The 17,125-nt window shown below is 31.9% G+C and overlaps 3 protein-coding genes across 3 annotated transcripts; 1 reads left to right on the forward strand and 2 right to left on the reverse strand.

Annotated features, from left to right (window-relative positions):
• Nucleotides 1-2,719: 2,719 nt before the first annotated feature.
• On the reverse strand, nt 2,720-7,125 carry LOTGIDRAFT_125983 (hypothetical protein; the record flags this gene model as incomplete). Its single annotated transcript, XM_009062562.1, has 12 exons — nt 2,720-2,896; nt 3,222-3,363; nt 3,639-3,876; nt 4,129-4,305; nt 4,488-4,625; nt 4,796-4,879; nt 5,048-5,104; nt 5,380-5,512; nt 5,822-5,903; nt 6,147-6,268; nt 6,493-6,691; nt 6,941-7,125. 12 exons carry the CDS (start codon nt 7,123-7,125, stop codon nt 2,720-2,722), a joined length of 1,734 nt encoding a protein of 577 aa, XP_009060810.1.
• A 956-nt stretch (nt 7,126-8,081) lies between these two features.
• LOTGIDRAFT_234493 (hypothetical protein) lies at nt 8,082-9,193 on the forward strand. Its single transcript, XM_009062563.1, has one exon. It carries the CDS (start codon nt 8,202-8,204, stop codon nt 9,177-9,179), a length of 978 nt encoding a protein of 325 aa, XP_009060811.1. The 5' UTR covers nt 8,082-8,201; the 3' UTR covers nt 9,180-9,193.
• A 489-nt stretch (nt 9,194-9,682) lies between these two features.
• On the reverse strand, nt 9,683-15,422 carry LOTGIDRAFT_234495 (hypothetical protein). Its single transcript, XM_009062564.1, has 13 exons — nt 15,315-15,422; nt 14,077-14,183; nt 13,677-13,795; nt 13,415-13,503; nt 13,207-13,308; nt 12,770-12,862; nt 12,306-12,455; nt 12,008-12,109; nt 11,560-11,652; nt 11,140-11,258; nt 10,569-10,708; nt 10,160-10,353; nt 9,683-9,868 (listed from the first exon to the last, which is right to left on the reverse strand). Exons 1-13 carry the CDS (start codon nt 15,327-15,329, stop codon nt 9,809-9,811), a joined length of 1,383 nt encoding a protein of 460 aa, XP_009060812.1. The 5' UTR covers nt 15,330-15,422; the 3' UTR covers nt 9,683-9,808.
• Between the last annotated feature and the right edge of the window lie 1,703 nt (nt 15,423-17,125).

Consider the following 17,125-nt stretch of genomic DNA (forward strand, 5'->3'; position numbering starts at 1 on the left):
TGTCATGGACGCCGCTGCTTAGTTATGGAAGGGACGTAACTCGTTTGTTTACAAACAATAGGGCACAGACAACAATTGATTTTCATCATGACAATCAGAGCTCTGATGACAATCTCTATATACGGCTCTGATGACAATCATCGCCGGTATGACGGAAATTTTCGTTGTTATGTATTTAAAATATTATGCTTCTATTGTCTTTCTTAAATCATTTTTTGGATGTTAAATAATTAAAAAAACAAATTGATGATAAATTGAAGAAAATTTAAATAATTAGATGCTGAGTGGATGTCTTGTAATAATACCTTGTAGTACTACATCTGACAAAGAAATCTCACTAAAGTTTTGAATTCTTTTATAAATGAGAGGCATAATTGCAGAAACAGTTTTCCAAAATAGAAAAGTCAAATTCTCTATATATAGATTAATAACTGAGCAGGCCTGTATATTTGCAATTGTCTTATATATTGCCTGGTTATATACCTCTTTCCTCTTAAATAACATTTGGTGTTTACTTCCTTGATAAATTGCTGTTATAGTAAGCAATCCCATGCAATGCCACATCAGACTGTTTGACTTTTTGTGACTTAGTACATGGTAATTATTATATTTGAGAATGAGCAACAAGGAACTCTCAAAAGTTCTCTTTCTTTATCTCATGGAATTTATCATAAACGAATTTGTAAGATTGAATTTATTTAAAGTTACAACTCCACATAATAAAATTATACTTGATGCTAAATTCAATAATACAAATTATATAACAACAAATCAAAATCCTGCACAATAGGATGCAGTCGTTTTAACAAATGTAAATATTATGTCATTGAAGGGATTTATACTGTGATAGGTTTTCATGTGTATAAACAATCATTGGTACATATACAGATGCTTTTAGTCTAATGTACATGAGGCCTTATTATCATCCTTCCCACTGTGAGCAATCAACTTCTAAATCATTTGTTTCTGAAGGCTCAAAATTTCAAAGATTAGTCCTTGGAGGCAAATTTGTGGGTATGTAAATTCATAGATTCCTACAACTTAGGGACAAAATAGGGGACAGTTAAGCAGTAAGCATCTTCATGTACAAGTCATGACATATGATAAGATCAAACAACCTTTTAAAAAAAAAATGAAATGAATGAATGGAGTTTTACGTCCTACTTTTCTGCACCATGTGGGCTAATGAAGACGGGCAACGCCATGCAGGGTGCGATGAGGGAAATTTTGCCAGGACAGCGGCATTAGCCTGCTCTTTTTCGATTTCCAACTGTCGAGGGATCTTTAACGTGCACAGCCTGTAGCACACGGGACTCGGTTTATTGTCCCATCTTTTTCCATGTCAGCCCCTCTTACGTGCATCACTGACAGGGGTAAACCGAAAAATCCGAAGGTATTATCTCGACCTATGCCGGGATTGGACCTTCAGGTTAGAGAGCAAGCGTCTAACTCACTGAGCCACCGCGGCTCCCAAACAACCTTCTAAATTGGTGGAAGTTATTTTTAAGATATCATGATACATGTGTACATAAATACATCTGATCAAATACTAAGGTCTAATAACAAAAACAATTCTGATATACACCTTAAAAAGTATAACACAAAAAAACTAAAAATCATTATGGTTAAGACAGGGTTTTTACATTTCTTTCTTTACCTAGTATAAACCTCATAAAGTTTATTTGTCATTCAAAATTAAAATTTTAATATAAAATAATTAAAATAATAATAAAAATGTGCTGAAGAAAACAATTAACTATAAAATTTGGCACTGTAGGTGATTATGAACAACTAAAACACAAAGTGAAATCATCACAATCTAAATTATGACTGTGACTTGAACTAACAATGTACAAGAAATTCTTCAAACCCATATTGTCTAAATCTGACTAATGTATGTTCAACCCAACTATTTTACTGCTTTTATATTAATATTTCTTTTTTTAGTTTAAGTTCTGTAATTGTCTCTGTCAAATAATCATTTCTCCATTCGTCTAGAAACTTTGGAACAATTGGAAATCTGAAGCTGGTAATAAATGCTATAAATTCCTACTGGGGCCTTATTCTTGAAAACTTATCCCTTAGATGTTATTACTAAACTCAACTATAAATTTAGTAAAATATCCAATCAGATTACACTGTTTCTTAATTTTACATATAATATCTTCAATAAGTTTTCACAAATAAGACTTTATAATTGTTGAGGTAAAACATTTTGTGATATTCCATATTCAGTTTCAACATTTCTTGAAGTCACACATTTATCACTAATATGATCACAATTTACAATCAGGATAGATATATTCTGAGATAACTCTTTCAAATATTTCTCAAGTTTATTTAAAACATATTCCATAGAATTTCTGTCTTTGGCCTTATTGGAAGTTGAAAGTTTTAAAGTTGAACTTTCTTTCACAGCATTTTCGTTGTTTCCATTTTTCATACACATTTCTTTAAGGTCTGTTATACATAGTCTGAAAATAAAGAAACATTTCACAATTATTTGATATTATTTGATTCATAATAATAATGAGAACTTAGTTTTATCTAATTCAAATTGCACAAATCTCTTTTGACATCAAGCTCTCTCAAACTCAGGTGAAAATATAGGCACTATCTCAAACTGTAGCTTGCAGCTAAATATGGCAAATAGGAATGGTGGAATAAAATATATGAATATAAAATGACCTATTTTTAAAATAAGGACATTTAATTTATCTTACTTGAATTTCTTTAATTTATCTTTCATAAAATCACAGTGTTGTTTGGTTTCTATGACAGTATGATGTATATTCTGCCAGGACTCTTGTTGATCTAATAAACAACTCTCTGTTACTGAACGTAACTGTTTCTCTTGTTGTATCTGGGCTTTAAGTTTATCAACATTATTATAGGCCTAAATAGAAAAATTGTTGAAGATATTTTAATTATCAGCCATGAAAATATGCATTTCATGACATACAATAGGTTATTTGCAGGTTATATGTTAACCAGGCCACGTATTCTTGAAACAAGCTTAAATAGTCATAGAATCAATGTTAGCAGATCGTGTGGCCAGAAGAACTATTAAATGTAAATACATTATAATTGTCATTTTAGGCAAAGACTTTTCCCGGATATATTAACAACAAAAAACTAACAATATCAAGATTTGTATTAATTCAGAAAAATGCAATCTAATCCTCACTTCAAGAATAGATCAACCAAATAATATTTCATACCTGACTCAGTTGTATAGCCATTTCTTGCATTTCACCCTCTAACCTGTCAGCATACACTCTCTCAGGACCAGTTGAAGAAACAGGAGCATTACTGTGCCATCTAGCTATAGCATTAGTCATCTTTTTTCTTGGTCCAAATAACCTGAAAGGATTTTAGTCTCAGTTTACACACTGTTAGTATCAATTTCCCAAGCAGATATTACTGATAAATTTTAGATTTCAGTCTAACCAGATGTCGGATTTTCATTTCAATTAGTAGTATGAGTTAAATAGATAAAATCAAAGGCCAGAAACTGGTAAAAGAAAGACATGATCTGTCATATTTTTTCAGACCCATCGGATGTCAGAGTACACATAATAAGGGCCTATATCCTTTTCTATTCAACTGTGAGTTTTCAAATATTAAAATATACTCACTTGATACCTATTTCTTTAAGATCATTATCAGTTAGAGATAGAAATACAGTTAAATCTACATCTTGTTCTTCAAATATAGGTAAATATTTAGAAAGTCCATGATTTTCTAGAAGCGTAGATAAGTCATGTGGATAGTTTGGTGGTATAATCTGCTGGCCAGGGAACTGAGGAAAGGTACGATCATCTATTGAACCAGTGTTGGTTTCTGTTTGATTTGTAGAATAATTTCCACCATACACTGGAATACACGTTTGCCCAGATATTCGTAACATGTGGAGTGAAATGCCACTGAAATCATCACCGTCATTTCCCGAAATTCCAGAATCTCTGGAATCTATTGGTAAATGATTCAGATGTGTCTTAAGACTTCCATCATTACTGGCTGGCACTAAATTAGCAGAATCTCTTTTGTTACATTGCATAGCCAATTCTTGGATGCCACTCACAAGCTGGTTTAAAGGATCATCTGCTTTATTGTTGACTTCGTCACCACTACTATATTGTGTATTCACTGTTTGTTTCAGGTCAAGTTTATTTTTACTAGGACAATCATCGCTTTCTAAACTGTTATCACGACTGAGGCCTAATGCTGCAACAAGGCCTCCACTGGAACTGGAGCTACTTTTTATAGTGATAGCACCAGTTTTAGAAAATGCATTTGAGTCCTCTTCATTTTCATATGAATCTGAAATAACACAAGCAGTTTACATTCAATTATATCTTTCAAAAATCTGATTGCTGCAAATAAAATATCCTGGATTTTCATATATTTGATGCAAACCTATTAACCAAACCTGGAAAAACGGTTTCCTTTCTAAATTTAAAATTATGAAAAGAATCAAAACTAACCTTTACCGCCTGAACTATCTAGAGTATAATCTTCTGGATTTATAGGTGAAGTAACATCTCTATAGGATATCTGAGTATCCTCCCCTTGATCTCCTAAACATTGTGGGAATGTCACATACCCCTTTGGTACACAGGAAGCTTATTAAAAGAAAAGGACATGAATACCACAAAATCAATACCCATATGTGTTTATGCTACATATCAGCATTAATATCTCTTTGAGTACAAATCTATTGAATTTGACTACATTATATGAGTGCAATTAAAGTTAATCAGCTAATGAATTCTGAGGTTAAATCTATACTCACTAGGTATATGGTTCGTGTTTACTTTAGATCTATCTATTAATTTAGCTATAGCATCTGGGCCATCTCTTATACTGGGTCCAACACCTAAAAATTCATATACCGTACATATAATTGACAATATCATTCAGTCAAATTTATAACATTATATAGGTAAACTTTGACAAAAGTCATTTGGATCATTAAAATTTTGCTCATGGAAATGTCAAATAATCATCTGTTCATGAGACTAACCTTTATATTTAGCCTTTGTACCTTTAATAATTTGTGGTCTAGGTCTTCGTATCATTTCATCAGATGAACTAAAATCAACTTTAATACACAAACATACATTCATAATCAATAAAACTATCAAAAAAGTATCTTTTTAAATATTCTTAAATTGTAATGTAGACTAGCTTGTATGATGTGCAGTAGTTCTACAAAGAAATATTGGCACAATTTGGAACCAACTGTTAAAGAGTAATTCCTGCCATGTGACCATAATTCAATCTAGGCCTGCAGTATACTAACAATATTACTCTCCACATGGCATTTAGATTCAGGCAAAAATGTCATGTGTAGATCTATAAAGCTATGTTACTCACTTTGTTCTATTCTCAATGATGATATTGGCATCAGGTGATTATCTATTAGACTCACTATCTTCATATAGCCATTGATTAAAGCTACAGATCTAGCATTATCACCATTATATGATCTGACATTTACATTGACTCCCTATAAACAACATAATCATTGTAAGATTTCTAACATCTTTGAATTGTATTTGCTAGTCAAGAATATTTTAAGTATAAAAATTTACTTTAAAGAACATGCAATAAAAAGTCATGGAATATGTGATATCAGCACTCAATATTGTGGTGTATTTTTTATCGATCCAGGGTGCATATTTTATACTGTGACAGAGATCATTTCACTCAGTGCACATTATATTTCTAATTATACAGTACTGGACAAATCTAGTTGACTTTTAACAGTCGGCAGTACATTTTGTAATTTGCCTACAATAAAAAGTTTAGGACTTACATATTGAAGGAATAATTGTACGATAATTTCATGACCTTCAGCAGCAGCCTCCATCAAAGGTGTTACACCAGTTGAGGGAACCCTGAAACAGAATAACTTATAATGCTTAACCAGATTGGAGCTCTTAAATGAGGAGTAATGATTGTAGTGTTAGAACACTTTTTAATCAAATCTGACAATTTTTTTGGCTGTCAAAATATTTTACTGTATAACTGTTTATCATGAAGCATCCAGAAATAGCATCCTGATAATTATTAGCTCAAAAGATAGATTTTTAGGATCTCTATGGTCTTTAATATAATACATACTTCGAAATTGTACTTACACAGCATCCATATTGGCACCAGAACTCAGTAGAAATCGAACAAAATTCTGATGTCCTGAATTAGTTGCATGGAACAAAGCTGTCCAACCTTTTTTGTCTATTGATTCAATTTCTGCCTCTTGCTGTGAAAGTAAAATAATAAGTGTAAGAAAATAAAAATGTTTATAGAAAGGGGAATAAAATTAATTAATGGTGCATATCTAAGGCATATTTAAGGCAGAAATGGCTGATTTGTTTAACCAGTGGACTGCTAAATAATAAGTGCTTATTCTACATCTTAAAACTAGAGTAATCATGAATTGAACAACTCTAATGATAATTTCAGGAAAACTATTAGATGATATACCTTGACAAGAATATGACCAACCCCTTCATTTCCACAACTAGCAGCTAACATTAATGGTGTTTGTCCCTTATTATTCTTCATATTGAGATCACATTCAGCATCTATCAATAATTTAGCAATAGCATCATGACCAATATAGCTAGCATACATTAATGGAGTCCAACCACCCCGATTTCTCTTATCAATATCTACATCATGCCTACAAATAAAAATTTCTTAACATTGTTATTTTACACCTTTGTAATATGATTAAAAACCCTCAGCCTTCTGCAATAATATTTTTCTTAAATAGAGTAACTATTAAGCTTATAATATATGTTTGTATAGAAAAGTTCTCTCAGTTGTCTTCCTTAGAAGAACAAACTATTCCATTCATGAAACACATGATATAAACTGACTCCATAATTTGACACATTTTGTCTTAACCTTAGAAAATACTAAGTCTTACTTATTGATAAGTGATTTAACAGACTCATATTGACCAATACTTGATGCTGTATGTATATCAATTTTAACAGGAGAAAAATCATCCTCTAAAATACTAGAGTTCCATCCCCTCCAAACAGATAAACTTTTATCCAATAGCTCATTCTCAGATGCTTCATCTGATGCTTCATAGGCAAGTTCTGTCATTGTCCTCTTCTGTAAATCAACACTACAATGAAATGGGAATAAATAATCAAGTCATTTCCAGTTGATATATCTTTAATCTTGTCTCAAACTCTGGGTAGGGTTAACATGTAGGCTACTTTTTTTTTTAAAGAACTGGCTTGAAACATCTGACTGACTCATTGCTTTTGAATTGGTTCAATATTCAAATAATACATTAATGTTTGCACCTATAAATTATAAAAAGTTCAAGAAATTTAAGTTTTTTCTGTCCTTCAATGTGTGGGGTAGCCTACAAATAGGGCAGGCTATGTCATGTCATGTAAGTAAATAGGAAGTGTACCTGCTAGGCTTAGTGTTTGCACAGTTTAGTTTGAGCTGCACAGAGGTTTATTTCAATTCAATTTTTAAAGATTGTTGTAATGTTGATTAAGTTGATGACTGTGTCTGTAGGAGTGTAGTAGGTGTGACAGTGTGGAGTAGCCTAATGCCAATGCATTGAATTTGAAACGAATAATACAATATTCTCAGTGGCTATTTACACGGCAAAATGCATATGTTCACTTTGCTGTGACACAACTTAAGCAGAAGTGGTGGTTATATGATTGACATAAGGTCATTAAGCCAAATTCTGGTTGCCAATTAGCCTAATTCAAATTATTCACAAAAAATATATTGGCAGCCATAAATCCATGATATATCTTTTTCTCCTCCTAAATTAAAGAGCTCTCGATTTTCTCGACAAATAACTATTTCAAAACCCATTTAGATCTATCAATAAGCTCAAAATCATAATGTCAAATAAAAGTAAATTTGACATACTTTGATTATTTCACGATTTAAGGAGATAGAACCGATGAGTTAGATAGAACCGATGAGTTATCTCTCTTATATAATTTATTGGATAGAACTTCGTATCTGAATCAGTTCAAAGTGCCTATTCCAATCCGTACATATACTGTACACGTCTTCTAAGCTGAAGAGTAGTAAACAGGAAACTCTTTCACATAAACTTTTTGCGCTCGATATTTGGATATTTTAGCGTCGTTTCAAGTTATTCGAATATTCCTTTGTTGTATAGCTCTGTGACTAGCCTTAAAATGGCAAGTATAGAAGAAAATGGCTCAAACCCTAAACGACAAAAGTTGACCGATCTTCCAGAAAGAGGGAATGCAGATGGAGCTGGAGATGAAGACGAAAGAGGTCTTTTCTTTAAAGATTTTACCACAACATCCGTTTTGAGAGAAGATACTAAAGCAAAGTTGATGACTCTTAAAGGGAAATTTAATGGCAAAGATGGCGATGCTGTAGTGCTTCTAGAGAAGCTGCCTTTTGACAAGGAAACTGTTGCTAACTTGATGAGCTCCTCTACGATGCACCAAACTTTGAATAATGATATTTATAGCACTTATGAAGCATTTCCTCCAACAAACTTTCCAGATTATAAAACCACCATGATTTATCCAGCTACTGAGAAACATGTGATCAAATATTCAGAACAGGACATGTATGTAGTAAGGGAGACCAAAGATCTGTATGAAAATGTCACAAAACAATGTCTAGAAAAAAATCAATTCAGTATACAATGGGTGTATAATATTCTGGAGAAAAAATGTGAATCAGAACGTATAGTTTTTGAGGATCCAGATCCTGTGAATGGATTTATTCTACTTCCAGATTTGAAATGGAATCGTAAGGATTTAGACAGCTTATATTTAGTGGCAATCACTCATAATCATATCAAATCCTTAAGGGATCTAAACAAAGAATCTTTACCACTTCTCAAAAATATTCTTAAATCAGGGACAGAAGCTATTGAAAAAGAATTTAACATTCCTGTTTCAAAACTGAGAATTTATGTTCATTATCAACCTTCATATTATCATTTGCATGTTCATTTTTCAAATTTAAAATTTGATGCACCAGGGACAGATGTACTTAGAGCCCATCTCCTGGATTCTATCATTGAAAATATTGAGATGGACAGTCAATATTATGAAAATAAAACTTTACATTATACTGTAAAAGAAAATGATGTTTTACATCAAGCTTATAAGGATCATGGATATTTCAAATAAAGCATTTTACCTTGAATTTTAATGACTATTCTTCTTATTTCAAAGAAATGTCTATTTAAGTCTGTCTTATAGACACTTTCCCAGCCCCAAATATGTGACACTGTTAAACCCGAAATACAAATGGCATGTCCATGGCTACCCATCTGAAAGAAATGCAAATCTGGATGTTTTATTCCATGCTTTTTCTGTGAACAAAAAAAAAATGAAACGAAACATCTAGATTTGCATTTTAATCAGATTGACGTGTCCCAGCAACTTATAAAACACGTTTTGTCTGCTACTCCTGAAATCGTCCAATACTCTTAATATCCTATTTAACTCCTATGGACCTTCAGATGTGTTCTTTACCCTCCCGGGTCGAGAGTCATTGACAAAGGGACCAAAAGGGTTATAAAAATATTAATTGAATAGTATTGAGATATCCAAATGTCCGTTGTATATTTCCAAGGACATTTATAATCTTTTTTAATTACTTAAGTTAAAATAAGACAAATAAAAGAATTACAATATGATAATGGTTTATTTACATATGATTGTGAACGTATTTCACATTATAACATACATCAAGTTATTGGCAATACGTTTAAATTGACAAGTTCATGCTGTTATCTAGAATCCATAAAAATGCTCTAATATCTCTTCTTTTTAAGAATATCAGCTCTCCAATTAACTGGATGACTTTCTTCAGTCTAAAAATAAATAAAACAGGAATGACATGTTAACACAGCTCTTAACAAATTTAAAATTTTAATGATAACATGTTTCATGATGTCATTAATTACAAAAGGCTTTATGTGATAATACATTTTTCGTGATTAATGACATCATCAAAAATATAGTTTTAGTGGAATTGCAGTAACCACAGACAATATTAAGACTTTGTGTGGCTGTGAAATGAAGGCAAATTCACATACAAATAATGTTGATTATAGGAGGTAAAGTAACTTGTTTGAGTAATAAATTTTAAGGGGTAAACTTACAGCTGATTCATCTTCTTTATAAATCTTAATAGTTTTATCAGCTTCTCCAGTTATCAATCTACTTCCACTTAAATCATAACATAAAGCAAAGATACCAGCTTCAGAATCAATAGAACCAGGTTGTGCCATTCCCTGTAATCTCTGGAAATTATAACCTGTTCTCCAATCCCAGAAATGCATGGTACCATTATCAGCTGAAAACAGTATAATAATATATCATGGCACTGTAGTCACTTACCATTCAATTGTTAATTGGCACCATTCAATTTACTTCAACTATGTTTGAGTGTTGAAAACCATAAAAAATAGATTTCTAGCTACACTTACTTAACATTTTAATGCACATTGAAAGAGTTACCAAGAGAAATTTCATGTTCATGATTAAGAAAGAATCGCATATGTAGCCTACCTCCAGACACTAAAACACCATCTGAATTTAAAGCCAAGGTATTAACTATAGCATTATGTCCAGTTAAATTCTGTAAGAAGTTGCCTTCAGGAAATTTCCACTGTTTAATATTGTCTGGTGAGGCACTGGCAAAGCTATACCTGAAATAAGTAAAAAAAAATGGATAATTAATTACAGCATAGCAATGCTGAAAATATTCTTCCGACAAAAAAAATGACACGGTTGGTATATATCATAGTCACACTAAAATTAAAAGTCAAATATGGGACATAACTCATTATTTATTCAGCAGAAACAGATCATTAGGATTGCGTTCATTTGTGTAGATCTTAAGTTCTGTTTGGTCCTGTACTTCCCCCAATCAATCGGTATGAAAGCAGATATGTCGCATTCAAAATTATATCATCTATTTTCTTCTCTGCCATTTTTCGGGCACTAATAGAACTCTGTTCCAACTTGTTTAATATCTCTTTTTACATAAACCCCAAAACGTGCAGAACTAACCAAACGAATACAAAGAAATTTTAAACTACATTGAACCTAAAATCTATAAAATCTAAACTGAACCTACTGCTTAGGATGAAGTGCAGCTGCTCGAACACTTTTCTTATGATTAGTGAGAGTAACTCTTGTTCTACCAGCAGCTAAATCCCATAATCTTACAGTACAATCATGACTTCCAGATATAATCTAGAATAATAAAAGACATATGTTAAATGTAACTCTATTTACAATTCCTTCAGAGATCTGAATCCAATTTCAATGCACTGAGGGAATTCACTCATGAGAATGGTCATGGTTAAAACAAATAGAGGTAATTTGCTGCATTTGACAATTCATCTAAATTTGCTTTTTTGGGCTAATGTCGAAATATATTTCTGAATATCTAAGATGAATTATGCCCTACATGTAACTCATATATGGCAAGGCTATGCTATTTTAGAATATCAATATATATATTTACAAATACATGTATAACAATTATTAGTACCTGTGGTTCAGCACTTTGACATTTAACAACAGCTACAGTATTAGTGTGCCCTGACATTGTATGAACACAAGCTTTAGTTCTTATATCCCATACCTAAAAGGAACAACCATTTAAAATTAGTATTGATCTTATGTTGAGAAAAAAAGAAGCTACTGATACTTATCCAGTAAATGGTTCTTTCCATTGCTTTTGACAAAGAGCAAATGATCAAAAGCAATTTGAAGGATAAGCAAAAACCAACACCATTACACTAAAAAAAGTTGCTTATTGGAGATCAATTATAGCACCATAATAATGCAATTTTAAGAGGATGGTACACAGTAAGTTCTCAACACAGCCACAACAAAAACTATAATCTATGAATAATCAAGTAAGGAACATTCATTATTCAATTAAATCAGGATATTGTTGGAATAAAAACGCCAAGAATTAGAATGTAAAATCCTACCCTAATTGTAGCATCTCGACCAGCGCTAGCTAATATATCAATAGTAGGATGTAGATCTAATGTATGTACAGCACTTAAATGACCATGAAAATGTCGAATGACCTAGAAAAGTTATGGAATAAGTGGTAACAAAAAAAATGGAATTATAGAATTAAAAACGAAACTGAGCTCTGTCATAAAAACATTTATCAACATCATGCAGTGTACAATGAGAGCAATTTGCTAACACTCTCAGTAATTACAAGGGTCAACTTTACTGTAGTAAAACTAAAACCTGCAAGACAATTTATTAAAATACCTTGTTATACTCTAAATCCCAGCATTTAACTTGTTTATCTTCCCCACAAGAGAAAAGGTAGGGATTTCTAGCACTGACTGCAACACCACGTACTGTACTTATATGACCAGTTAATGATAACTTCAATGTACCAGTTGCTAAATCCCATATCTATAGAATAAGAAAAACATACATGGTTTCCAATTCAAATCAAAAGCTGTGAGAAAGATTTCTAATGCATAATTATCTTATCTCTACTTATACCTTTTAAGAACTTTACCAAAAGTAAACCAGTACAGCACTGCAGCATGTAAAGGAATTAAGTTTAATACTGAAAGTTACATCTAACTATGCAAACAATCAATGAATGACAAATACTATTCTTCCATCAGATACAATTTGAATTTTGCTTGAGCACTTAATTGTTGTATTTTCCTTTTTTTTTTGATATCGAGAGTTTGTTATAATAAGTTTATAATTAGTACCTTGATAACTCTATCACCAGCTCCAGTCACAAACCATTCATTAGCTGGTTCTACAGCTATACATCTTACCCATCCTAAATGACCACTAATTACCTAAAATTTTTAATTTCATTATGATTTGTAAAATGACTAATTTACTTTATAGTGAAAGGCAATTCAGGAGTATAAAACAGTCTAATATCATACATAAAACTACTCTTGAAAGGGAATTGCTACTTTCAATTCATTTGAAACTTGCTACCAGCCTTTGATAGAGATTTTTGAAGGTTATCAGCTGTGGAGTTAAAAACTGTACAAATAATCAAAGACTTTTCAAAAAAATATGTTTGAAGCTGGTAAGAGGCAGAAAGTTTTATAGATGTAGGCTACTATTAACAATGACATAATTTACTGACAAGATATATATCATTTACATTAATATGAGATTTTATTCTTACCCTGTATAATTTCCATGGTGGATGCCAACTGGGTTTGGGCATAGTTTGAGCTTTTCTTGGTACCAGCATTTGTTGTTGTCCAACTGTTACTGACACCAAAGACTGGAATATAAACAAATATATAAATATATGTCCTTTACAATCATTCTCTAGCTATCAATTGAAATAAGTTTTTTCTGCTGTAATATATCTTGAAATTGATATAAACCTTAGAACTTGGATTCTTTTCAGTGACATTAGATCTAGGTGTTTCATATGGTGTTAACTCCATTCCTGAACTACCACTATTATCTTCATCTGAAATAATCAAATAAGAGGTATTTTAAATGAGGATGGAACCCATGTAATTTTAATTGACATTCAGGATTCAGCAGACTTTTGATATCCTGAAGAAATTTAAGTAACAATTAAAATCAGTTAAAAGCCATACTGGTAATAAAAAAGGATACAATGAAAAAAAAAAAACATACTGTGCCAATGTGAGTCTTCTGATTCTGTTTTATTTTGTTCTTTATTTGATGTTTGTTTTGGTAAATCTAACACTGGTCCATATTCTGATTTTGCTTTTGTCATTCTTTTTATCACTTCACTGTAAGAAATATTCAAAGCACAAAATATAATATATATCAATATCATTTAGCAAGAAAACAAAAAAATCAAATTTTCTCAAACATGACATTTATGGTTTTCACTTATAACAAATTAGCCTTACACAAAAACTCGTGGTTGTTTTTTCAACTTAATACTAACTATGCTAACTTCACCTTATCTTTTATTGAACATTTATCTCTTTATTTGTGACCTTGGCCAGTGCTTTACATAGAAGTTTTTAGGAACTTCTTCACTCTTAACACAAAAAATCAAACAAACCTTTTATCATCAAGGGGAGGCAGGTTGCCTTGGTCAGATAAAAACATGTCATGTGTACGTTTCAGTGATCTAAATACCAGTGTATGAACTGAATGCTTCTGGACATCCTGAAAGTTAAAAATAAGTAAAAAATAATCCAGCAAATTCAAATTTTCAATTCCATACCATGTCTAAGAATGACATATACAGTCAAGTAACCTAATTTCGTGGAAACCTATTATTCGTGGATTTCCGGAAAGAATTAATAATTTACATGTGCGACCTCGCGTGACCTCCGCATTTGCTTGTTTTGATAAACATGGGTTTTCTCTACAATATCAGCTAGTAGAATGAATCCATTAGTTTAATCCAAGGTAAAATGTATTAATGTATACTTTGACAAATACAAAATGGCGGATTTCACTTATTACCAAACGTCACCATTTTTTATCGGCCGAATTTCCTTATAATCCCAAGCGGTAATCGGAATTCCAAGTGTCGTCTGCTAGAATGAAGTCATGTGATCAACAAGCGGATTCTGTGTCAGCAGAAAATTTCTATGGAACACAAAGTGGACCATATTCTTATGTTGTTTCAGTGACTTTTAGCAATAAATCACGCTACGTATCTGATTTTGTCAGTAACTATTTTTTTTTTATCGTGGTTCTTTGAAGGAATTGTCACTAGTTATAATGAATTGATATTATAGATGAATACTAAGAGAAGTTAATTATACCACCCGGTATCCATACAACGTGTTTTTCTAGACTTATTTATAGATCAAACATTGTACACGAAAATAGGTGATGCATTCTGCCGCCGTTGCCGAGTTGGTTGCTCATGAAATATGGGTCAAAGTGAACGATTCATTTTGTAGAATATCTGAGGAAACATCTAAGACATAAAAAATAAATTCCGTTTTTTTTTATCTTTGAAGAAATTTGGTGTTGAATTCTTATATCCACGAAAATAGGTTACACCACTGTAAGGGACATAGAACTATAAGATCAATTTCTTTTCTGAAGGTTAGATGATAATAAATTTTACTTGCTTCCTGAAATTCCTGACCCCATTTCAGACTGAAAGTTCTCCCTAGTTATATTTCAAAATAAGGCTATTTTAGACTTAATATTTCAATTCATACAAAACTTATAGGCAAATGCAAACATGTTTACACATAAGCCTAATGATTCAAAATTTATATAATTTTTTGAGGTTCTGTTAGAAAATTTACAAACACAATGAACTGAGTAGCTCACCTCTGTCAAAGCCATGATAATATATTTGTTATGGTATTGTGTGTGTGAAGAAAGTATTACATCGAGAAAACGTTGGGAAAATAATGCTTTTAGGCCGCCATACTGAATAGTTCTACTTCCTGTTGATCGGATTGGATTTGGCACTTGGATTGTCTTTTTCTCATGCTTCATAGAAACGATTCAGAAATCTTCGTCGGCTGTTTGATGTAGATAATGAAAGGACCTTTTCATGTCTGAAAAGAAATTTAATTTTGCTAGATCTAGATCTTTTCTGTTAGAACTCGCATCAAAAAGCAATGAGCTCAATTTCGCCAGCACACTTTCATCTAATGGCTTTTTTGTTTCACTGTATTTGGAAACTGCAACATAATATTAAATAAAAGAACCTCGTACATGTAATGCATTTGTGAGTCAAATGATAGCTTGCTTGGCAAGAAAAAAACATATTGAAATTTTGATTTGATTTTAAATAAAAATATTTGGCAGTACAGTAACAATCACCAGTATGAAATATTCAACCTTCAGACATTCACTTCGTTTGAACATTTTGAGGCCATACTGAAATATATTACCAAGATTCATCAAAATCTGTCAAGAATTAGGCCTTCTAGAGTGTTTACAGAGTAAAACTTGAACGCGTTTTTAAGAACAAGGGCAATAACTTATACTAAGTATTTTCTGATTTTTCTGATTTTCGATAGGGCTCATCCTTAGGTGACAAAAAAACACTCACACCAAGTTTCGTTAAAATCTGTCAATAATTGAACCTTCTAGAGCGTTTACAAGCTCAAAATTGAACGCGTTAATTATAAATGGAGCGCACTAAGCAGTTTGACTTATTTTGGCTTCATAATGTCTCGAAGTTTTTGTTGAAACCTTCAGAGTAAGTAAGAGACACATTTCTCTACAATTTGGCGTTTATTTTGCTAAAACTCGTATATTAGTTTTCCCATACCAACCAAAGAGGTTAAGGTGTTTACGTAAACCTTTTAACTTGCTTTGGCGTTCTAAAATTGATGGCGGGATACTTAAAGTTAAAACTTTCAGATAAGTAATGAGACACATTTCTCTAGTTTTTTACGAAAGCCTTTTAGGCCCATCTTAAAAAAATAATTCTAATTCTATTTTTCTGAATGTATTTTGCACAACTCAAAATTTCGGATTCCACAACTCGAAATATCGGTTCGCATTCCACAAGTCGAAATTTCGAGTTCTTCAAAAGGTTTGACAAATATATCTTTTAATTATTTTTTTCTGAATACCATTTTTTGTGAACAGTTTTTGAGTTATTGCCCATGGCAATTTGTTCAATTGGTTAAAACGCTTAATATTCCTGAGGCAACAAATCTAATTTCTCTGTAACCCAAATCTTGATGGAAAAGATCCCGTACTATATTCTTTCCAACATTCATCACAAACACTTGCCTCAAATTAAGAATAACTATACTAGTGAATTTCAGCAAGACTGCGTTAAAATGCGAAATTTCGAGTTGTGGAATCCGAAATTTCGAGTTATGGAATCCGAAATTTCGACTTTTGGAATCCGAAATTTCGACTTGTCGAATCCGGTATTTCTAATTGTGCAAAATAGGCCCTACATTCAGAAAAATAAAAAAAAACATTTTTTAGATGGGCCTAAAAGGCTTTCGTAGTTTTTCGTTTACCGATAGTTATTATTATAAATTTGAGCAAACAAAATTTTCCAAGTGGCTTAAAATAATACTTTCCCTTTAAATATTTATTTTTTATATTTTGTTTTTATGATTATCTCGGTTACCGTTCATTCTTTGGTGAATCTGAACAATTTCAAC

This window comes from Lottia gigantea (assembly GCF_000327385.1).
Source record: "Lottia gigantea unplaced genomic scaffold LOTGIsca_52, whole genome shotgun sequence".
Lineage (NCBI taxonomy): Eukaryota > Metazoa > Mollusca > Gastropoda > Lottiidae > Lottia > Lottia gigantea.